The 19,088-nt window shown below is 38.0% G+C and overlaps 2 protein-coding genes across 5 annotated transcripts in view; one reads left to right on the top strand and one right to left on the bottom strand.

Annotated features, from left to right (window-relative positions):
- abcg8 (ATP binding cassette subfamily G member 8) overlaps positions 1–2,801 on the bottom strand; it is a 74,759-nt gene extending 71,958 nt beyond the window's left edge. For 3 of the 4 annotated variants that reach the window (XM_087991262.1, XM_043695631.2, XM_087991261.1), the window contains exons 1-2: positions 2,617–2,755; positions 2,315–2,425 (exon numbers count right to left, since the gene is read on the bottom strand). In XM_087991262.1, coding sequence (XP_087847388.1) covers positions 2,315–2,425; positions 2,617–2,637 — 132 coding nt within the window. In that variant the 5' untranslated portion in view covers positions 2,638–2,755. Of the gene's footprint in view, positions 1–2,314; positions 2,426–2,616 lie in introns of all 4 variants that reach the window. The other variant, XM_043695629.2, reaches the window with a different exon arrangement.
- A 31-nt stretch (positions 2,802–2,832) lies between these two features.
- The window catches only part of abcg5 (ATP binding cassette subfamily G member 5), a 34,806-nt gene continuing 18,550 nt past the window's right edge, over positions 2,833–19,088 (top strand). Inside the window, exons 1-6 of the mRNA XM_043695632.2 lie at positions 2,833–3,254; positions 7,457–7,578; positions 9,031–9,167; positions 12,903–12,998; positions 16,005–16,137; positions 17,155–17,294. Of these exons, the coding sequence (XP_043551567.1) occupies positions 3,103–3,254; positions 7,457–7,578; positions 9,031–9,167; positions 12,903–12,998; positions 16,005–16,137; positions 17,155–17,294 (780 nt within the window). The 5' untranslated portion in view covers positions 2,833–3,102. The remainder of the gene's footprint in view (positions 3,255–7,456; positions 7,579–9,030; positions 9,168–12,902; positions 12,999–16,004; positions 16,138–17,154; positions 17,295–19,088) is intronic.

The raw sequence follows: 19,088 nt of genomic DNA, 5'->3' as shown, positions 1-19,088 counted from the left end.
GCATCTGCCACCCCTCTGCCTCGTGGCCCAAGATTCCATTCTAATGAAGGTACCATTGGAGTCTGTTCTTTCAAACATCTAGCAGTTGCTTAGCTACATAAATAAAGAATTGGTAATGTACTGAGAGGACTTGTAAAGTTATTCCTCGTTTTGAAATTGTAGCATTAGAAAAGGGACTGGGTTTGGCAGAAATACTGTCTACAGCTTAACAGCTTGTCAAGTCATTCCTTAAGGCTATCCATGAACAACAATTACTGGGTAAGGCCCTGATGACCAAAACTGTCCTTCCAGAACATATCCTAGCTTGAAACTATTTATTTGGGTAATTAGACGATAAAATTGGAAAATCAAAATTTCTAATTTTCAATTTTACATACAATGTACGTTCAAAGGGGTTGTGCTTGAATTGTGACACGAGACAATGCTAAAAATACCAAATCCATATTCTCCAGAATCATAATCTATTTACAGTACACAATCTTGTAATTTTTTAAAAATCCACTATATATTAAAATTGTTCTATTTGAAAATGGATTGAAAATTCGAATGATCAGGCTCTGTGATAAAATACTATATTAAAATACTAGTTACAGCTGTAGATGACATTGTGATAGCTACTTATAATGTTGAAATTGATGGCATGTAACACTAGTGGTAAAATCATTCATGGGTCCTGTCCTAGCATTTGGGCTAAAGACTTAGAATGCAGTTCCACAGCAATGCCACTTGGTGCCAGCAAAAGAACTTGTCAGATGTCATCAGCTCTTTTCAATGCAAGGACAAATGTTTTAATTTCTGTTTAAAAAAAATCTGTAATGCTTAAAAAAAACTAAGAGAAGACGGACATTAGTAGATTTTAACGAAAAGTTTGATGGGACAAGGACACAACTATAAAGGATAATCTTCTGAGTCAAGCCTCCTTTTGAGTTCAGCCCAGTTCAACGTTGCTGATGGGGCAGCCTTGCTCGGGTAGGCTTGTTGACTAAGTCAGGTTTCACATTAACACTATCAAAAGTTTGACAAAAAGTCAGACTGTATGTGACCGAGATGTATCATGAGATGATCAGCAATGAGAGGCTTCACCTTGATCAACAAAAGTCTGTGCAAATAAATATCTTGGTTATGGAGGAGCCAAGTAAGTGAGGTTCCTATTCACTGAAAGTAGGAGAAAGCAGTCTACTCTGCAAGGTACATTCCTCATGTAGCTAGAGTCAGATTTATGAATACACATGCCTCCCAATTTGGGTAATATGGCTGCACACGTGAATGCCGATCCACTGAACTGGACTGTTAATGAGGATCTATAACATGCTAATGAATGCAAAACAGGTTTTTGGCAATTAGGATGGGAAAATCGACCTGCCTGAAAGGTTCTGACAACTTAATAGTAAAACTTGCATCGGTCAGGAAACTGATTTTTATTTTTGCCTCTCACCCAAATACGTTTTCCTGTTCTCCTGCCCTTCTAAAGTTCTGGGCGTGTTCGGAAAATTCCATCCACAGTGAATCGAGTTGCAAAATGTTTACAGCCAAAACAAATCGAGTTCAAAACATTACTCAAGTTCACTGCACTATGCCCACGGGGAATGAAGAACGTTTGTGAGAAGGTAATATCTATTTGTAAGATACGGTTTAAGTCATCAAACATCAGTGAAATAAAATGAAAGTGAAAATGGACATTCGTATGCTGTTATCTTACCCCTGGACACCCAAAAAGCTTCAAAGCCAATGAGGTATTTTTGAAGTGTTGTAATGTCTCACTAGATATCTGTAAAATGAGATTACAAGGACCACTTTGTCCTTGTACATGTATCACAAAGTTAGTATGCATGTGCAGCAAGTTATTACCGGAGATGGTGAAGATATGAAGTTATTTCTTTTAGGAATCGTTTGGAATTTTCCGAACGAATGAACACGTGGAGGGGAGCATTGACTATGTGCAAGGCCCAGTTAAACAGGTTCTCGATTGACAACAGAGACAAGGGGATGCGCGGCTGATTGTGGGGCCGTGAGTGCTGACAGGAAAGTGAAGTTAAGATCATAAGTCATTCTGTCAAAGTTTTACTCAGTGGCGGAACAGGTTCGGGGCGGAGGGTGCAAAAGCTTCCTCACGATCCAACTGTTGATAATGCAGAAATGGCATTACTATGGTGCACAACCCCGTTTGACAATAACGGTTAAACTCCGGCAAAAAATAAACGCAAATATAGTCAATAGGTAAACCATAAACTCTCATAATTTTCCTTGTTCCAGAACAGCTTCAAGGAACCATCAGCGTTAGTGCGTGGAGCGACTGAAACGAGATGGTACTCGCCTCATAATTAAGGTCCCGCACTTGGAGGATGTTGGGTTTGCCGCTGTAGGTGAAGTACAGACTGTTTTCCTCCTCTAAGGTACAGAAGAGCTGATCTCTGAGCCGGCCGGTCTGATTGTCAAAAAAAAAACGAAATGGGAAGAAAAAAAAGACAACAAATTCTAAGTGATCGTGCGTAAAAATCAGTGAAACAACAAAAAAAAATCGAAAACAGAATTGAGATAAGTAAAAACCCACAGCACATCAAAGACAAGTGGCACCTTGTGACCAGGAGGTCGAGTTTGGGTCTCTTAAAAACTCACCTCCGCCCCGCTGCTTTCCATTGTTTTGCACAGACGGGTTAACCGGCTCCTCAGTGAACATCTGCTGGCCCCTTCAAAACCGGTTGAACTTTCACCGCGACAGCTCCAGCCAAAACAAACTAACTAACCACGAGAGTGCTTCCAATTAAACCTGTTGGACTAGAACCTGACGTTGTGTGGTTTGTAACTTTGTACACCCCAGTCCAACGCCGGTATCTCCAAATCATAACAACGAGAGGTGTGTCTATCAGCAAGGTGCCGCCGCCGGGATTCAGGGAAATCCCCTCAAGCCACCGGTCCAAGGGTTACTCCAGCCCCATCTGTGGTTTCAAACTCAGCAGCCTGTCCGCCCTCGCACATTGGGAAGGCGGCGCTGGCTTTCACTGTCATTTAATTAAATATAGACAGCGGTTCTTTTCAATTTTTGCACTTTAAAAAACCCTACATCTTTGTGCATATGTCTGTGTGTACATACCCGGGAGCAGCATGAACTGCTTAGAAGAAAGTAGTGGTGTTAGGGCGGAGGAGGAATTTCGCCACAGCGGGACCGTGCCTTATGACTGTCAAAAGTCAAACTCACCGGGGAAGACAGGAGCGACCTGCACAATCTGTGTAAATCATCTCAACTACACCGTCAGGTAAACACAGTCCCCCATGTTTAGTTTCCAAAAAACGGCGGGGTTCGGACAGAGGAGTTTCAGTTTTTCAAATATCAATAACCTGAAAAAAAAATCTTTCAGCGTGAAGCGTGCTTTTCAGTAACAAACGCCAAGGGTGAGATTCATCTGTTCGTTTCAGATTAACATTTACTTGTCTTGTTTCCAATATTTTCTGACTTCCTTTCAAATTTCCATCTTTCCTTCCTTATAAGTTGTGTGCGTGCGAGCTGCTAGTATAGGGATGATTGCCATCTGGGCCACTACTTGGGTGTAGAGTTTGCCTGCTGCCAGAATAGAGGGAAGACATATACTTTGCTTCAAAAGTTATTTGTTGTTTGTGCGACTCATTACATCCCAGAACGTTAGGCTAGGTTTCTGAATTACTTGTCCAGTGGCACTAATGCTGTGTCACTGAATTCCCCCATTGTCAGCATCACAGGGGTCATCATTGACAAGAAACTGAACTGAACCAGGCTCATGAATATTGTGGCTACAAGATCAGGTCAGCAACTAGGAATCCTGAGATGAGTAACATACCTCTTGTCTCCCCAATGCTTGTCCATGGTCTACAAATACAGGTCAGGTAAGTGATGGAAAATTGTCCACTTGCTTTCATCTTCAAGCTCAACACCATGCATCAAAGCAGCCGACTTGATTGGCAACCCATCCACCTACCTTCATTGGTCCCTTCCTTCACCACCAACACACTGTAGTAGCAGTGTGCCATCTACAAGATGCAATGTAGTATCTCACCCAGCCTCCTTCACAGCACCTTCCAAACCAGAACTTAGAAGAACAAAGACAGCAGATGCAAAAGAACATTACTACCTGTAAGTTCCCCTGTAAGTCACACAGCATCCTGACCTGGAGCTTTTTTAAAAAAAAATCATTAAGGAAAATTCCTTCCTAACAGCTCTATGAATGCGATGGTTCAAGACATCCACTCACCACAAACCTCTCCAGGGCATTCAGGGATGGACAATAAAAGCTAACCCAGCCCACCTCTCATGTGAACCAAAATATTGTATGAGATAATAACAAATGCATGCAACTGTGCAGAGAACAGGTACCTTGAGAATTTTGTTTTCTTATGCCAATGATTTGGCAAGTAGGAAAAAGGTTGTACAAAAGGCTGGAGTCAGAGAAATGGACATTGACCAAATGTGCACAACATGGACAGTAAGATGAGGCAAGGATGAGAGGTGAAAGATGGGAACTAACTAATATAGGTCAACAAGATGGGTAAGTAGTATCTGTACATCAGAAGTCTGGTCAGTTAGGAATTATAGAGTGTGAAGAGTGAAAGACTACCAAGAAAAGCAACAGAGGCAGACATTGTTGCAGAAATAGAAGTACAGTAAATGGTCTCTGGTGAAATGAATATGAGTTTAGAAACTACCCTAAAGACTGAGGGAGATGCCAAGGTTTTAAACAGCTGAGTGAAACAGTGATGGGAGCTGGGAATGGATGTGGAGAAAAGGTTGTTTTTCAAGAACTTAAAGTCGTGTAAGTCTTTCCAATATTATATTGAAATAACTTTTTTGTTACACAGGTTTGACACCTGATTAAAAGTTCTGAAGAAGGTGGACCTGAAATGTTAACTCTAATTTCTCTCCACAGATGATGCCAGACCTGCTGAGTTTTTCTAGCAGTTCATATTATTTCATACTTTTGTACATTCCCTCCAATGATGGGACATTATTGTGACATCAACACATGACTTTTAATTTTTTGAAGTTTTGAGACATATTTTTGTAAAAAAAACTGAAGTTTTCAATTAGTTCTGTAGTGTGGGTTCTGGTCATTAGGGGGATTGAATGTTTCCTCTTCTTCATTACCAATAAAAGTGAAACCACCCTTCTTAGCATAGAACATATTTTATTAATGGTTATTACGCTGATAGTGCAGATTTTGCTTTGAGAATAATGATGAGATTATCAGAACTTGCCATTATTATGGAGTAAAACAGACTGCAAGTTCAGAAGCTCACATATATGTAGTTAATTCTAAAAATCCCAAACTTGTCACCTTGTTTCTCCACAAGCTATACTAGTCCAATGTCTCATCAATTGACACAATGTTCATATCCATATAAGGGCATGTCATTATCTATTAAATAAGGCAGAAACAGAAAAAGAGAAGGCTGGTGCACAAGGTGTAAGCAAATTTTTAATGATGTGGTAAGTAGTAACCTCTCTGGGTGCTAAAAGTTTAATTTTGTAGTTGAGGATTCCCGTTCTTTTTAGAATTTAATTACTGTTGGAGATTTATAAAAAATCTTTTTTGTTCTTGTGTATCTTCTACCATTTCCTTATAAAGACCATGTATTTTTATTTTCTTATATTTTTCATTGTGGACTGCAATTAGAAAAGAACTATTTTAAAGATTGTTGCACTTTTAAAAAAAATAACAAGTACCCTGGCATTAATTGTAGTGCTGTTTATACTGTGTTTTCAAGCACTGGGATAAGGTTACTTCAGATGAACTGATACCAGTGGGTGCACACAAATGGAGTTCCAGCTGACAACAAGTATCTGTTTGGTCCATGGACAAGTGACCAGTTATTGTTGACAAAGGCGTTTTGCCAACCAACAACTGTGTTTGTCTCCCAGATAGCTGAACTGCCTTGGACTGTGAGCAAGATAGGGAGAAGCTATCATGTCTTCACAAAGTCAGGAAGCATCTCTTCTCTCTGCAGTAGAAACCACCTTGAGCCTGAAGAAAGCCAGTTTCAATTTCCTTCAGCAGTTGCCGTGGTTCTTAAAAGCTAGAGGCATTGCCAGTGTGTAACAGAAGCAGGTTCACAAAGCAATGCATTCCGGCAAGCCAAAAGAACCATCTCAGTGAACCCATTGAACAAGAACTGTTCCACTGTCTTTCCCTTTTCCCATAACACCCAAGTTTTTCCCCCATCTGTGTATGAAAGGTGGAGTTTATTACAGGGTTAGAATTTAACTAGTAGAATTATATATTGATGATCATAATTGCTTATCTATAGATAAAATCTATTTATTTTTTAAAAAAAGTTCTTATTAAGTATAGAAATCTGGTTTGTGCTTTTTGTAAGTCTGAGACTAAAAGTAAACAAACAGAGGCATTTTGCATGTATCGATAAAATCCAGGAATAGCATGCTATCCCAGTGAGGTGTAACACTATTCATTTTCCAATTTTTTTTCTGGCTTGACAAGATTTTATTACACATTTAGTTTATAATTCACAGTTCAGATTTCCTAGCTTAAACTCTGCAAGTCTCAGAGAAAATGTTTTAGTCAGATAAGTTGAAGGTCTTAAATGTCCCACAGACCCATTTTGAGGACATTCTGCTGGATTAGTTTGCTACTTATAATCAGAAGCTTGTGAAAGCCCTGTGGGCAGCTTAATGAAAACTGAGTGCTATTCTTTCACCACTGATTGCAAAATCTGGGCCATAAAATGAGCACATGCTCACCCAGTTAATTGATGGATACCTTAATTTGCTGTCTGCAATGAGTTTCCATATACAAATGCAGGTAATACAGAATTAATGTAAAATTAACCAAACATTGGCAGCAGGTGAGGAATTTTATTTTGAGTGATACATAGGAAATGGAAAAATCTCTCATTCAGCTCAGTGGTTAAAACTATTGCCTGACAGTGCCAGAGACCCAGATTCAATTTCACCTCAGGCAACTGTCTGTGTGGAGTTTGCACACTCTCCCTGTGTCTGTGTGGGTTTCCTCCCACCATCCAAAGATATGTAGGTTAGATGGATTTAGCAAATGCAGGGTTACAAGGATAGGCTAGGGAGGTGAGTTTGGGTGGGCGTGTTGAGCTGAATGGCCTATTTCCACACTGTAGGAATTCTATGAAGGAAAGGGCTTAGCTTTGCAACTAAATATTCATGTCTGACTAGGAATACTCTCCCTGGTTGCTAACATTGTGAACTGTCCCAATCTCTGGTGCTAAATTCCTCATGTGGGTGAACACAAAATTCACAAAACAATTGAAATAAACAACCAGTCACATCACAATACAGAGATCAGGAAGGATGAATACTGCAATATTTAGCCCCTAACCTAATTTGTATCATCTGGTATTGTGGGAAAAATATATTTGAAAATAATGTAAATATAGAAATTGGAAAATTCTAACAACTTCTTTATGCTTCTGATTACTCAATGTTTCATTTTTAATATTGTAGTGAGAAAGTTGGGCCTTGGTGGGATGTTCAGGCATACCATACAAAGTGGACCAGACATATCTTGAAGGATGTCTCATTTTACGTGGAAAGTGGACAACTAATGGGAATTTTAGGAAACTCTGGTAAGTAATGCATAGATGCTGAAAGTTTTGTTCATGGTGCATGCTACAAACCCTCTGCTGTTGTAACAAAATGGTAATTATTTATGTAGTATCTTAGGCCATGATGTTGACTAACCATTCAGTTATCACAGCCAGCTCAGAGCCTTTTAACCCAACTCTCTAGACTGTGGATTTTAAAGGAGTTGGGTGGTGGGAAGCTAGGATGGGGTAATGGACGCAGGAACACCTGTTAAAGATGCTGACTTGCAATTTTCGCTAGGCTTACTTTGTTTTAAGTGAAGTTTGCCCAAAATTGATCAAACTAATGCAAAATCTTGAGAAATGAGAAACAGAAATTACATTCAGTGCAACTTGAGTTTCCACAATCTTTTGTGCTAGTTTAAAAACCATTTTGTGGAAGTAAATCCAATAAATTAGTGTGCACCAGATAGAGTTAATCATTGTTGTGATTTTCTGTTAATCCCATATGTAGGTCTTAGAAAAGACTGTTGAAATTAACATTTTATTTGGATGCAAAAGCACTAAGGCACATTTGAAAGTATTTTAAGTTTTAAAGAAAATACCTAAATTTACCAAGAAATTGATCACTGACAACAATTAAACTATTAAATGGTTCTGTATAATTTTTCAAAGATGATTTTCATTACTTATGGATCATATTCTCTGAGAGAAAAAAATTATTATTTGTGATAAACTTATTTTCAGCTGAATTAATAACTGTCCCAGATTGCAACTCTTAAACATATCAGAGAATATTTTCCAATACCATTCTTTAAAATACTTAATGTTTAATTTGTGCTGGTTCATGCAAGAGTTTACATTTGAAGATATGCAAATTAGTTTGAGCATGTGAATAAACTAACTAACTAAAATTAAAATAAATAACTAAAACTAAAACAAATGACTAAAATTAGTTTGAGCATTTGAATGAAAAAATTCACTTCTGAAAACTTTCACAAATTTTAAATACAGTTTAGCCCTGGATCTCTGATTATGTTTAAAGTGGAAAGACTACCCTCATGGAAAAGATTTAGACCATAAGAGCACAAGACATAGGAGTGGAAGTAAGGCATTCGGTCCATCAAGTCCACTCCACCATTCAGTCATGGCTGATGGGCATTTCAATGCCACTTACCTGCACTCTCCCCGTATCCCTTAATTCCATGCGAGATGTTTTGATTATACTTTCACAGCCATCTTCTGCAGTGCTTAAGTGCTGTTACCAACTAATATAGTCCATTGCCAAATTGGCTCTGATCAACTAACTCAGTATCGACTGCAGTTTGGAGCTGAACGTCTTTGTCTAATAGTCAGGAATGGCATCAGGCACTACTACACTCAGGGGTATCATTGCTTGGATATGTGATGTGCATATGGAATTTAAGTGTTTATTGTACTGCATAAAACTAAAACATTCTGCAAATGTGCCGTGATTATGCTGTTATATCTTAGGATCTGGAAAGACCACTTTGTTGGATGCAATTGCCGGAAGATTAAGTAAGCAAGCAAACCTACTTGGTGATGTATATGTGAATGGCTGCAAACTTAGAAAAGAAGAATTCCATGACTGTTTTTCATATGTATTACAGGTAATAATACTGCAGTAAATAACTTTAATTGTAACCATGTAACAAATATATTCTATTGTAACATTTTGATTTATGTATGCAAACCTTTCTACATGCATATGTTTTCATGTATAGAACTGATTTGTTTTTAATATCCATTGAATAAAACCTTTCATAATTTAAAAAAAAATCTGTTAGATCATCCTGTAGCCTCTTTTTCTCACGACAAAAGAGATCCATCTTGCGCGACATTTTTAACTTCAGGCCTTTGGGCCAGCAAGCTGCCAGACTGGTTGATTAGAGTGCAGCTCTTCTGCCCCTGATTGCATTATTATGAGAAAAAAGGAAGAATTTGATGGTGATGAGTGGATGTCCATATTTTTGAGTTTTAAATTATTCTTATGGTTTTTGATTGGATCCAGAAAGTCAGCATCCAATGAAGTTCATTTCCGTAGGCATTAAAGGATGAAGTTGGCTGAAGTTGTATAATTTCTTTTGAAGTTTCTGAAAGCAGTCAGATGGATACAAAGTTTCATCTGTAACTTTTGAAGGAGTTTTAGTCTTTCATAAATCTGGAGCTTGGCTGTAAGTTAGCTTTATTGTCACATGTACTCACATGACTACAGTGAAAAGTTTACAAGTTGCAACTTAGTGCCATCAATATTAACACAAGATACTTCTTAACAAACTGTCGTAAAGCAGTTCAGAAATTACAATTAAATATTTTTTCAACATACAGACCATATCTTTTCATGTTACCACATTTCTGATTGAGAAGTCCTTTTCCCAGTTTAGTTTACAAAGATCTAGCATTTTAGAAGTGATAGCTGCACTTTTCAAAAGCAAGCTACAAGCACTTATGTAAGTACTGTTTGCACTTTTGTTCATTCAGACAGTGGGGTAAATTTAGTTGCACGTAAGTTAGATCAAGGGAGTATATACAAAATGAGAAAAAAAAACCAAAGAGCTGCAAATCAGAAACCAAAACAGAAACAGAAATTGCTGGGAAGACTCCAGCAGACCTGGCAGCATCTGTCAAGAGAAAACAGAGATAACGTTCGGATCAAGGGACCCTTCTACAGAACAGGGTCATAGGACCAAAATGTTAACTATGCTTTCTTCTTTTTAAAACTAATTTTCTAATCAACCTGATCAAAGATATCACTACACATCTCTGGAGCAGGTAGGACTTGAACCTTGGGTCTCTTGGTCCAGAGTAGGGGATACTAGCACTTGGGCACTAATGGGCTCCTTAACTTGGCTTTCTCTTTCATATTCAAAATGAGTTTCAACTGACAACAAGTAACTGATTAGTCTGTAAGGTGGTGACCAATTGTCAATGATAAAGGCCTTCTGCCTGCCAGCAACTATGTGATTGGCTCCCAGGTCGTTGAACAGCTTGAGAGTGTGAATGATTGGTAAGAAGCATTTGGACCTGTGCAAAGGAAGGTGCTGTCTTTATTGTCTGCTATTAAAGTCTAAGGAAAGCCAATTTATTTACTGTCATTAGTTGCTTTTAACCAATAAATCATAGACTTTATAAGTTGTTAACCAGTCATTCTGTGCCTTCTGGAATAATGACGAGAGAGATGATCAAATAGCAGGCCTGCCAAGTCAAACAATTAATCTCAGTGAACTCTGGACAGAAACCATTGAATGGTCTCCTCAGTCTTTCCATCCATAACACCAGTTTTATATTTATCAATAATGTGAAGGGAAGGTTTAAATGAGGGGGTTAGAATTTTAAGTAGATGAAGTATAGTTCAGCAGTTTAATTGTTTACCTGTAGCTAGAACCTAATTATTTGTAATAAGTAATGTCCTTATTAAATACAAAACAAATCTAATAATAGCAGAGCTTAATTTCTTGCTTGCTATTCCTGTGAGGTACAAAACCAAACACCATGAGATTTGATACCTGGATGAAACCATTTCAAATTAATGTGTTGGTTCCTATGTAACAATCCGTTTCTAGCTCTCCAGCCATGACTTGTTTGTTAAGCCATTAGAGCTACTTCAAGGTGATGACTTTCAATAACTCCCCTTTGTTGAGAACCAGCTGTTCTTTCTAGTGGTTGTGGACTGCAAGGTCCACATAATACAAGGGTGAGATATTTTGGGAGGATGATGCCCAAGTGCTGCCCTGATATCTGTAGATTAAAATCCTTCCTGAAATTACTGCCAATTTGCATCATGTGATTCATGACAAGCAGTGGTCATAGGATTGAAATGTTAACTATCAGTCCATTCTTCATTTGAACATTCCAAAGTTCATTTTCATATATAAAACAAAAGTTGTGTCTTTAGTACAATTTATGATCTTCATGACCTGTACACGTGACAAAATAATCAGTGATTAATTGAGAACGCCAGTTCAAGAATGCATTTTGTTGAATTATGAAGCTGAAGTGATATTTGTGATGTCACAATTGTGTAAGGATCATTGTATTAGAAAAGAACAAGTCAACTGTGTGAATTTTTCATTTTTGTAGGTGACTGTCAAAATTTGCACACTGTTCAAAGATATAGAAAATCTCAAGCTGATGTAATCGGGAGTCCAAACACAGTGTTGAGTTGGGAAGATATGGTGAACTTCTGATTTCAGTTATGGGCTGCCACTACTCAAATGCTAAATATTTTCCAACCTGCAAGAAATGACTTAATTGATAGATTGGTAATGGGTTTGAGGGTTTGAACTTGGCTGAGAATGTACTTTGATGTATACGGAGACCAAGGACTTTGATGTTTACAGTTGCTTGATTGTTTTCAGATTTTCAGATCTATTTATATCTGTCTGGGTTTAGATGAATCCAATCAGAGGTTGAAAGGCTTAGATATACTTTCAGGATTTGACTGTTAACAAAGAAAATTTAAACATTTACTTTATAAATTATGATAGAGCTCGCACTAGAACATATGTTCAAGCACTAAGTCCTGTCTTTGAATGGAATGGCTTGCTTCCATCCTTGGATATACTGCAGACATATCATCTGTTTTTTAGGCTATTGCATTTTGAAACTAACTGAATCCTGATCTCTGAATGAACCTAGTTTTCTTTTTTAGGCATATTATATACCTTTCACAGAAATTGTTTAGATTATACAGATGATCACAAGTATAAAATAAAGGAAATACTTTACCATTAATGAGTTATCTTACAACAGATCATTTCACAAAAGATTATGATGTTGAAGTGGTCTTCATATTCCTGAAAAATTATTGAACTGTTTTAGGTTACATAATACATATATAGAGTATTTTTTTAAAAAAAGGCACAAATAAAACTCTTGCTAAATACATGTTGCTGGTGCCAGGATTGTTGTTCTCACTCATAACAAGATATAGAGGGCAACAGCAAGTATTTGTGATCATTTAAAAAAAAAGGAGAAAAATCAACAGCTCTTGCAAATGATTGCCCAGTAACTTATAATGGAGAATATAGATTTGAGTGGATATCTACTGAGGCTTGTTAGTAATGGTATTTTGCATTTGAATAACTTACTGGTGTCCACTATTCAAACTAGCACAACATAGCCACACTGAAAGACTCGCTTCTTGGGCAAGATACTAATGGCAGACTGCTGCCACACGTGTACTATAAATTCCTCCTCCTGCAGCCAACCTCTCTGACCCTCTACCACTCATTCCCCATTTCACGCACAAACACATACATGCCACAAATCACTTCTCAGGGACAGAAGAACATATTCTTTCTTGCCACACTTAATTTTTAAGACTCATTCTTTTTGTTTTGCAGAGTGACAATTTACTCAGCTACCTCACTGTGGAAGAGACCCTGATTTATACAGCTTTACTAGCACTACGTGGACATTCTAATGCCATCAAAAGAAAGGTACAGTTTGCTTTTTCTGAATCTGGGCTAAACAAGGTACTCTGCAGATGTCGGTTGCAAGAAATTTAGATTTTAGTATGGTTAATGTAAAACCTTTTTCATAACATGACTGTTTAGTGAAGGCCTTTTGATTGCAAAAAAATAATGATTGGGATTCTGTGGGGCTGATAAGGTTTCACCTACTGGTTGGAGAATTAATGGGGGCTGCTGTCATTAATTTGGGAAGATCTAAAGGAATCCATTTCCTCCTGGTACTGAAGTTACCCTCCGCTTCCCATGATTGATGCAGGGTGCTGATGGTCTGAAAGAGGATAGCAGTTTCATGCTCCATCAGCATGAAAGCTCCTCCTCATCATCAATACCAATAGAACTGTGACAGTTGGTGGCACTGCACCCAGCAGAAACCTGAGATCATTGTGGCCATTGGGTCAAAGTGAGTGAGGGCAGGATTAGGGGGTTGGGAGGGAATCACAGGGTGAGGGTCACTTGGGGGTGGAGGGGGAAAGAGCAGGGTACACAGGTGTCTGGAGCAAACATGATTTATGGCGGTTCCCCTTTGAATGGTCCCAGGGATGAGAAATTTCAGTTATAAAGAACAATAATAAACTTATAGTGTAAATGACTTTAAATTATTAAAGAATATCTGCCCTTAATGAATCTTCCAGTGATTAGCTGCCATACTAACCAACTGGCTGACTGACAGATAATAGTGAGGGTACTTGTAAACGTGCAGTGATGGTAGCACGACTGTTGCCATGCTGAAAGAAGATAGCAGTTTCATGCTCCATATAACCCCTAGTACACTGCTGAAAGACAGATTGCTGGATTACCTTCTCAGCTGAGCTCTGTAGCAATGGTACCAGCAATCTGAGTCTGATTTCTTTACCTCTGTCTAAGTTTCCACTCCAGCACTGGCATATAGGGTTTTTCCTGCTGGTGTTGCTGTGGAAACTGAGACAGTGGGCACCAGATACTGGATCACTGGCTCAGCAAGAGCTGTCATAGATTGTTCCTTCAATCAGATGCCCAATTATTCTCTGAGCCACCAAAACCTTGAAGCCGACTGTATGACAGCTCTTGCAGATACACATCTATTACACTTGTGTAGCATTGCTGAGGAACAATATGACATGTGAAGGCACCACAGGCAAATAAGATGCCAAGGAAATGCACAAGGTGGAATAGCATAGTTTTGGGTATATTTTCAGATGTGCAATTAAATAAACCTATTTGAAAAAGGGTTTTCTGTATATGACTTTTATGTGAGACTTTGGCTGAGAGTAAGGCATGAAAAGATTGAAAAATAGGGAATTGTGGAACAATGGTGGTGATGGAATGATGCCCTCAGGCAACTTGAGTGCTTTTAGGCATTCACCTAATTAGATAGTCCATCCAGAGAAGGGTTCCTGCATGCCTTCTCCCTGTCCACTCTCCCTCCTCCTTCCTCTAGACTCTGTGTTTGCAGGTTTTCTACCCTAATCATAGTGAGGTTTTGGGGGGACATGACAGATAACCACAAATTTGGATAAAACTTTAGAGATGAGCTCTTCCTGACCACCATCCCAAACTGTGGATCCTGTGGCAAATGACAAACGAGTCATGTGTATCAGACTCATCCCTTGTCTCCAAGTTGCCAATCTCTGGTTCTTCATGATAATTCAAAGATGATGGTAATGGCAGACTGCCTAAGGATTGCAGCTGTCAGATAATAGCCATTGACTGACCTGATAGTCCTGGTATGGTTGCATAACAACTACTTATTGCTGAGTGATTCCAATACATTTCCCAGTTTGAACATAGAGCCCGCAAAGCCACACTGGTGCAGTCAATGCTCCCTCCACCATTGGGAATCCCACTAACCTGGCAAAGCCACGTGCCTATGCATCCTTGTTACTGGGCAATGATGACACCTCCTGTCCTGATGTCACCTATTAGAAACTTGTAAACTGGGAAATGTTAGCAATATAAGCTGCTTTCACCTGGAAGGATTCAGTTATGTAGATGTTGAGAACAATTGTGATCTTGATGGTTACTGATAATGTTGTTCTCATCAGTTGAATTATAGGTGCCTCAAACATTGCTTATATTTTATATGGAGTAAAACATTTTCTCTTTGAAGATCCTTGGTGGTCAGGGCCTTCTGTGGAGAGCTCTCCACATCTCCCTCTGAACAGAGATTCCTCTCTTGGTTACACCATTTTGTCTAATAAGAGACCAGGAGAGACTGCAATTGCAGCTTCCATAAATGGGGAAGACTTTCAGGATACAAAATATAGGATGCAGTTCATCTGTCCTCCCTGTCAGGATGCATGAATAACAAACTCCACCCAGAACAAACTGCAGTATTTTTCCACAAACTTTGCAAGAGCAAAGGCAGATCAAAAGGATTTCACCTGCAAGTTGGATAGCTGTCATTTTAAATAGTGCTTCTAGGGGATTCCTTGTAATTGGACATGTTCTGTGGACTTGTGCCGTGCAGTTTTGCAGAATGCACATCAGAATAAGTTTGGAGGTTGCTTGATATTACTGACTGTCAGCTCTTAAAACATTAGACACATGCTCTACACTCCCATGCTGTCCATATCAGGATGAGCTGCATGTGTGGGCCGTGGTGGGAATAGCAGGAGGTGTTGTTTCTGACATTTTGAAGACTTTTAGCTTTGTACCCCTAGCTCCAGCAACATTGTGGCCTCAGTGCTTGAAACAAATTGTAGCATCAAGCTTTTTTATACCTTCTCTGACCATCTGTGAGAAATGCTGTGGATTTTAATTCTGCATCAATTTGTTGAATAATTATATTTACTAACATGGTTGAGAGAAAAAATAGGTAGCATTCTTTGTCATAATATCTCTTGGTTTGGGCTACTTTCTTTGGTTCTATGCTATTTGCATTTTGGTGACTTAAAATTCCAATTTGCCTGGTAAATATATTACAAATCTAAGGTTTGACAAAATTCAAACACAATGAAAAATGCATTAATAAACAATATATTCTTGTTATTGCAGGTGCAGTCTGTAATGTTGGAGCTCAGTCTGAGTCATGTGGCCAATCATGTAATTGGAGGTCGCATTTTTCGGGGGATTTCTGGTGGTGAAAGACGTCGGGTCTCTATAGCAGCACAACTTCTCCAAGATCCTAGTAAAACCATGTCTAAATATAATTTTAATCCAACTTTGCTTTAATACCATGCAATTGTAAACTGTGATGTTAACACACACACATTTGTGTAACACTCCTATTAAAATGTGCTATAGGAAGATCTTGCATTTTCTGCTCTTGGGGCATTTAATTAATAAGTTCAGATGTTTTAAAAAGAAAATAATGAATACCAAGTTTGACTACAAGCAATCATCTGATAGAATGGTTTATACGATATTTATGCAAAAACTACCTGGATGTGATTACAAAATAGTTTAATCTCAGTTATGAAGGTGATTCGAAAGAAACTGGGTCTGTTTTGCCTTGGTGAGAAGCTGAGAGGAGATTTAATTGAAGTATTCAAAATCATGACAGAGTAGGATGGAACGGATAAAGAGAAAATATCCCCACGCATGAAAGAACTGAAGAAAGGGCACAGATTTAAAATAATTAGTAAAAGCAGTGAAAGTGATATGAGGAAAACTTCTTCATAGAGTGAATGTTTTTGGGGTCTGGAATTCACTGCCTGAGATTGTGATGGAGGCGGGTTCAAAAGAGATATTCAAATTGCAGTTAGATGATAATTTGCGAAGGAAGAATGTGCAGGGTTACAGGAGAAGGCAGGAGAATGGCTCTGGGTGAGATGTTAATTTGGAAATCCAGGGAAGCACCAAGGGTCAAATGGCATTGTAAATATTTTGTGGGATTCCCCCGTAATCGAGAGCAGTAAATCCAAGTATAATAAAAGGTTAGTTGGATGTTACTCTGAGCCCACAGTGATTGGTCACAACTTCGAAATTATATTTCATTCTATACTGAGATGGAACTAATGAGTCTTTATAGTACAGTTTTATCTTAATATTGTGTATGTTGACAAGAATAAATCTTTTTTGAATTATTTTTATTAAATTTAAAATTCTTTGTGAGAAATCAAATTTTAATCTTACAGTATTGTATGTAATTTGGATATTCTAGGTAATGTATATTTTAATAATTGCCTCTTGTTTTTACTATCAGAAGTAATTTTGCTTGATGAGCCAACTACAGGGCTGGACAGTATGACATCAAACCAGATAATTCAGTTACTTTCTGAACTTGCTCATAAGAATAGAATAGTTATCTTAACAATTCATCAACCGAGATCAGAACTTTTCAAGGTGAGTATGCTGTAAATGCAGTTTGTTAAGCTTTATCATGCAAAGTGTTTTGAGAGTTGAGTGTGATCTTGCTGCAAATTTATATTCTATATGCTGAGGTAGTGCAGTGCATTTGTGCTATGATATGTTGGGGCTAAAGGAGCTGTTTGTAGTAACATCTTTTATTTGCGGTTTAGAAAGAACAATTTTGTTGCAAATAACATCTAAAGAAAATATTTTCCAGCTGTGTTGAGGGATCTGATAGTGGACTAAATGCAATAATGCCAACACCACCATTTCATCAATCAGGAGACAAGCTCTGTCAGGAAAGCTATTTTAAATATTTTGTTCAATCATAAACCAGTATGGATTGACAGTTGCTTTAAAACTCTCACTAGAGGTTTATTTAATTTCCAACAAGTCAAATGAAGCTAAATTCACTCTTGTAGTTTACCAGTTGCTATAAAAGCAGAACTCAAATGTGCTGCTCAAAAGTTCTGATGTTCATGCATTTGTCTCTCTATTTAATATTCTCCCTGGTTCAATTACAAATTAAGACTGATTAATAATCCCACAAAGAAAGAAATTTCATGCTTGCTAGTTTGACATTGTTGACCATCAGAGAGCAGGTTCTGTTCCATCTGCCAAGGTTAACTTTGCTGAAACTGCCTTTCTTACCCTGTTGGTTGCTTTGTAGCTCAGAATCCTCGACCCACAAAAATCTATTGCTGGGATACAAAAGTACATACTACAATGTAAATAGCGGACATCCTGGTACAGATGTCATCCCCTATCATGAAAATTGCACAAGCTTCAAATAATAAAGCACGTTAATTGCAAATTAAGACTTGAATACAGCATCAGGACAAGACTTGTCCCATCTCCCAGGATATTGGATCACCAGACAATGGGTCTCCTATGTGCAAGTGTCATCAATGACCTTCCATCCCCATCAATGTTAACCATTCTCGTCACAAAATCTCATAATAGAAAGCCACAAAAATCACATTAACATTGATCTGACGATGATTCAACATTTAGTCATCTGGGAACTAAAATAATTATTTTTCTTCTGTGTAAATTTGAATTCAATAAATTGTTGGAATTAAATAATAGAGTTGGTCCAAAGACAATCATGGTTAGGACTGTTGATTGTTGCAAAAAACTATCTGATTCATTAATGTCCTTTAGGGAAGGAAATCTGCTATCCTCACCTGCTCTGGCCTACATGTAACTCGAGATCCCAGCAATATAGTTGACTTTTAATTGCCCTCTGGACAATTAGGGATAGGCAATAAATATTTGCCGAGCCAGTGATGCCCATATTCCATAAACAAATTTTTAAAAAAAGATTGTCTACGCAGTGTTCAATAACATAGGCTTTTACTTAATATCTTTGTAATATGTGTTGACATATTAACGATTTATGCAAGATTTGTGTAGGAAAATTTTGAAATCTTGAAATGTCGGTGTAATTGTAATGTTGCAATTGTTTTTCTGATTAATACGTGTTTAACAATAAACACATTTAACAACAAAAAGTGTCTTGGTTAGAATCATAGAATTTGTACGGTGCAAAAAGTGGCCAATCTGTCCATTTAGTCTGAACTGACCCTCTAAAATGTGAACTGTTTCTCTCTATCCATTCTGTCCAGACCTCTCAGGATTTTGAAATCTTTTATCAACATTTTCTCTTGGCATTCTTTCCAGGGAAAAAAATCCCAACCTCTTCAATCTCCCCTCGTAACTGAAGTGTCTCATTCCTGGAACCATTGTTGTAAACTCTTCTGCACTCTCTCTATTGCATTCACATCC

Source organism: Chiloscyllium plagiosum, unplaced genomic scaffold (genome assembly GCF_037043375.1).
Source record: "Chiloscyllium plagiosum isolate Xiang-an unplaced genomic scaffold, Cpla_swu_hap1 HiC_scaffold_10, whole genome shotgun sequence".
NCBI classification, from domain to species: Eukaryota; Metazoa; Chordata; class Chondrichthyes; order Orectolobiformes; family Hemiscylliidae; genus Chiloscyllium; species Chiloscyllium plagiosum.
This window is presented reverse-complemented; position numbering and strand designations above follow the sequence as displayed.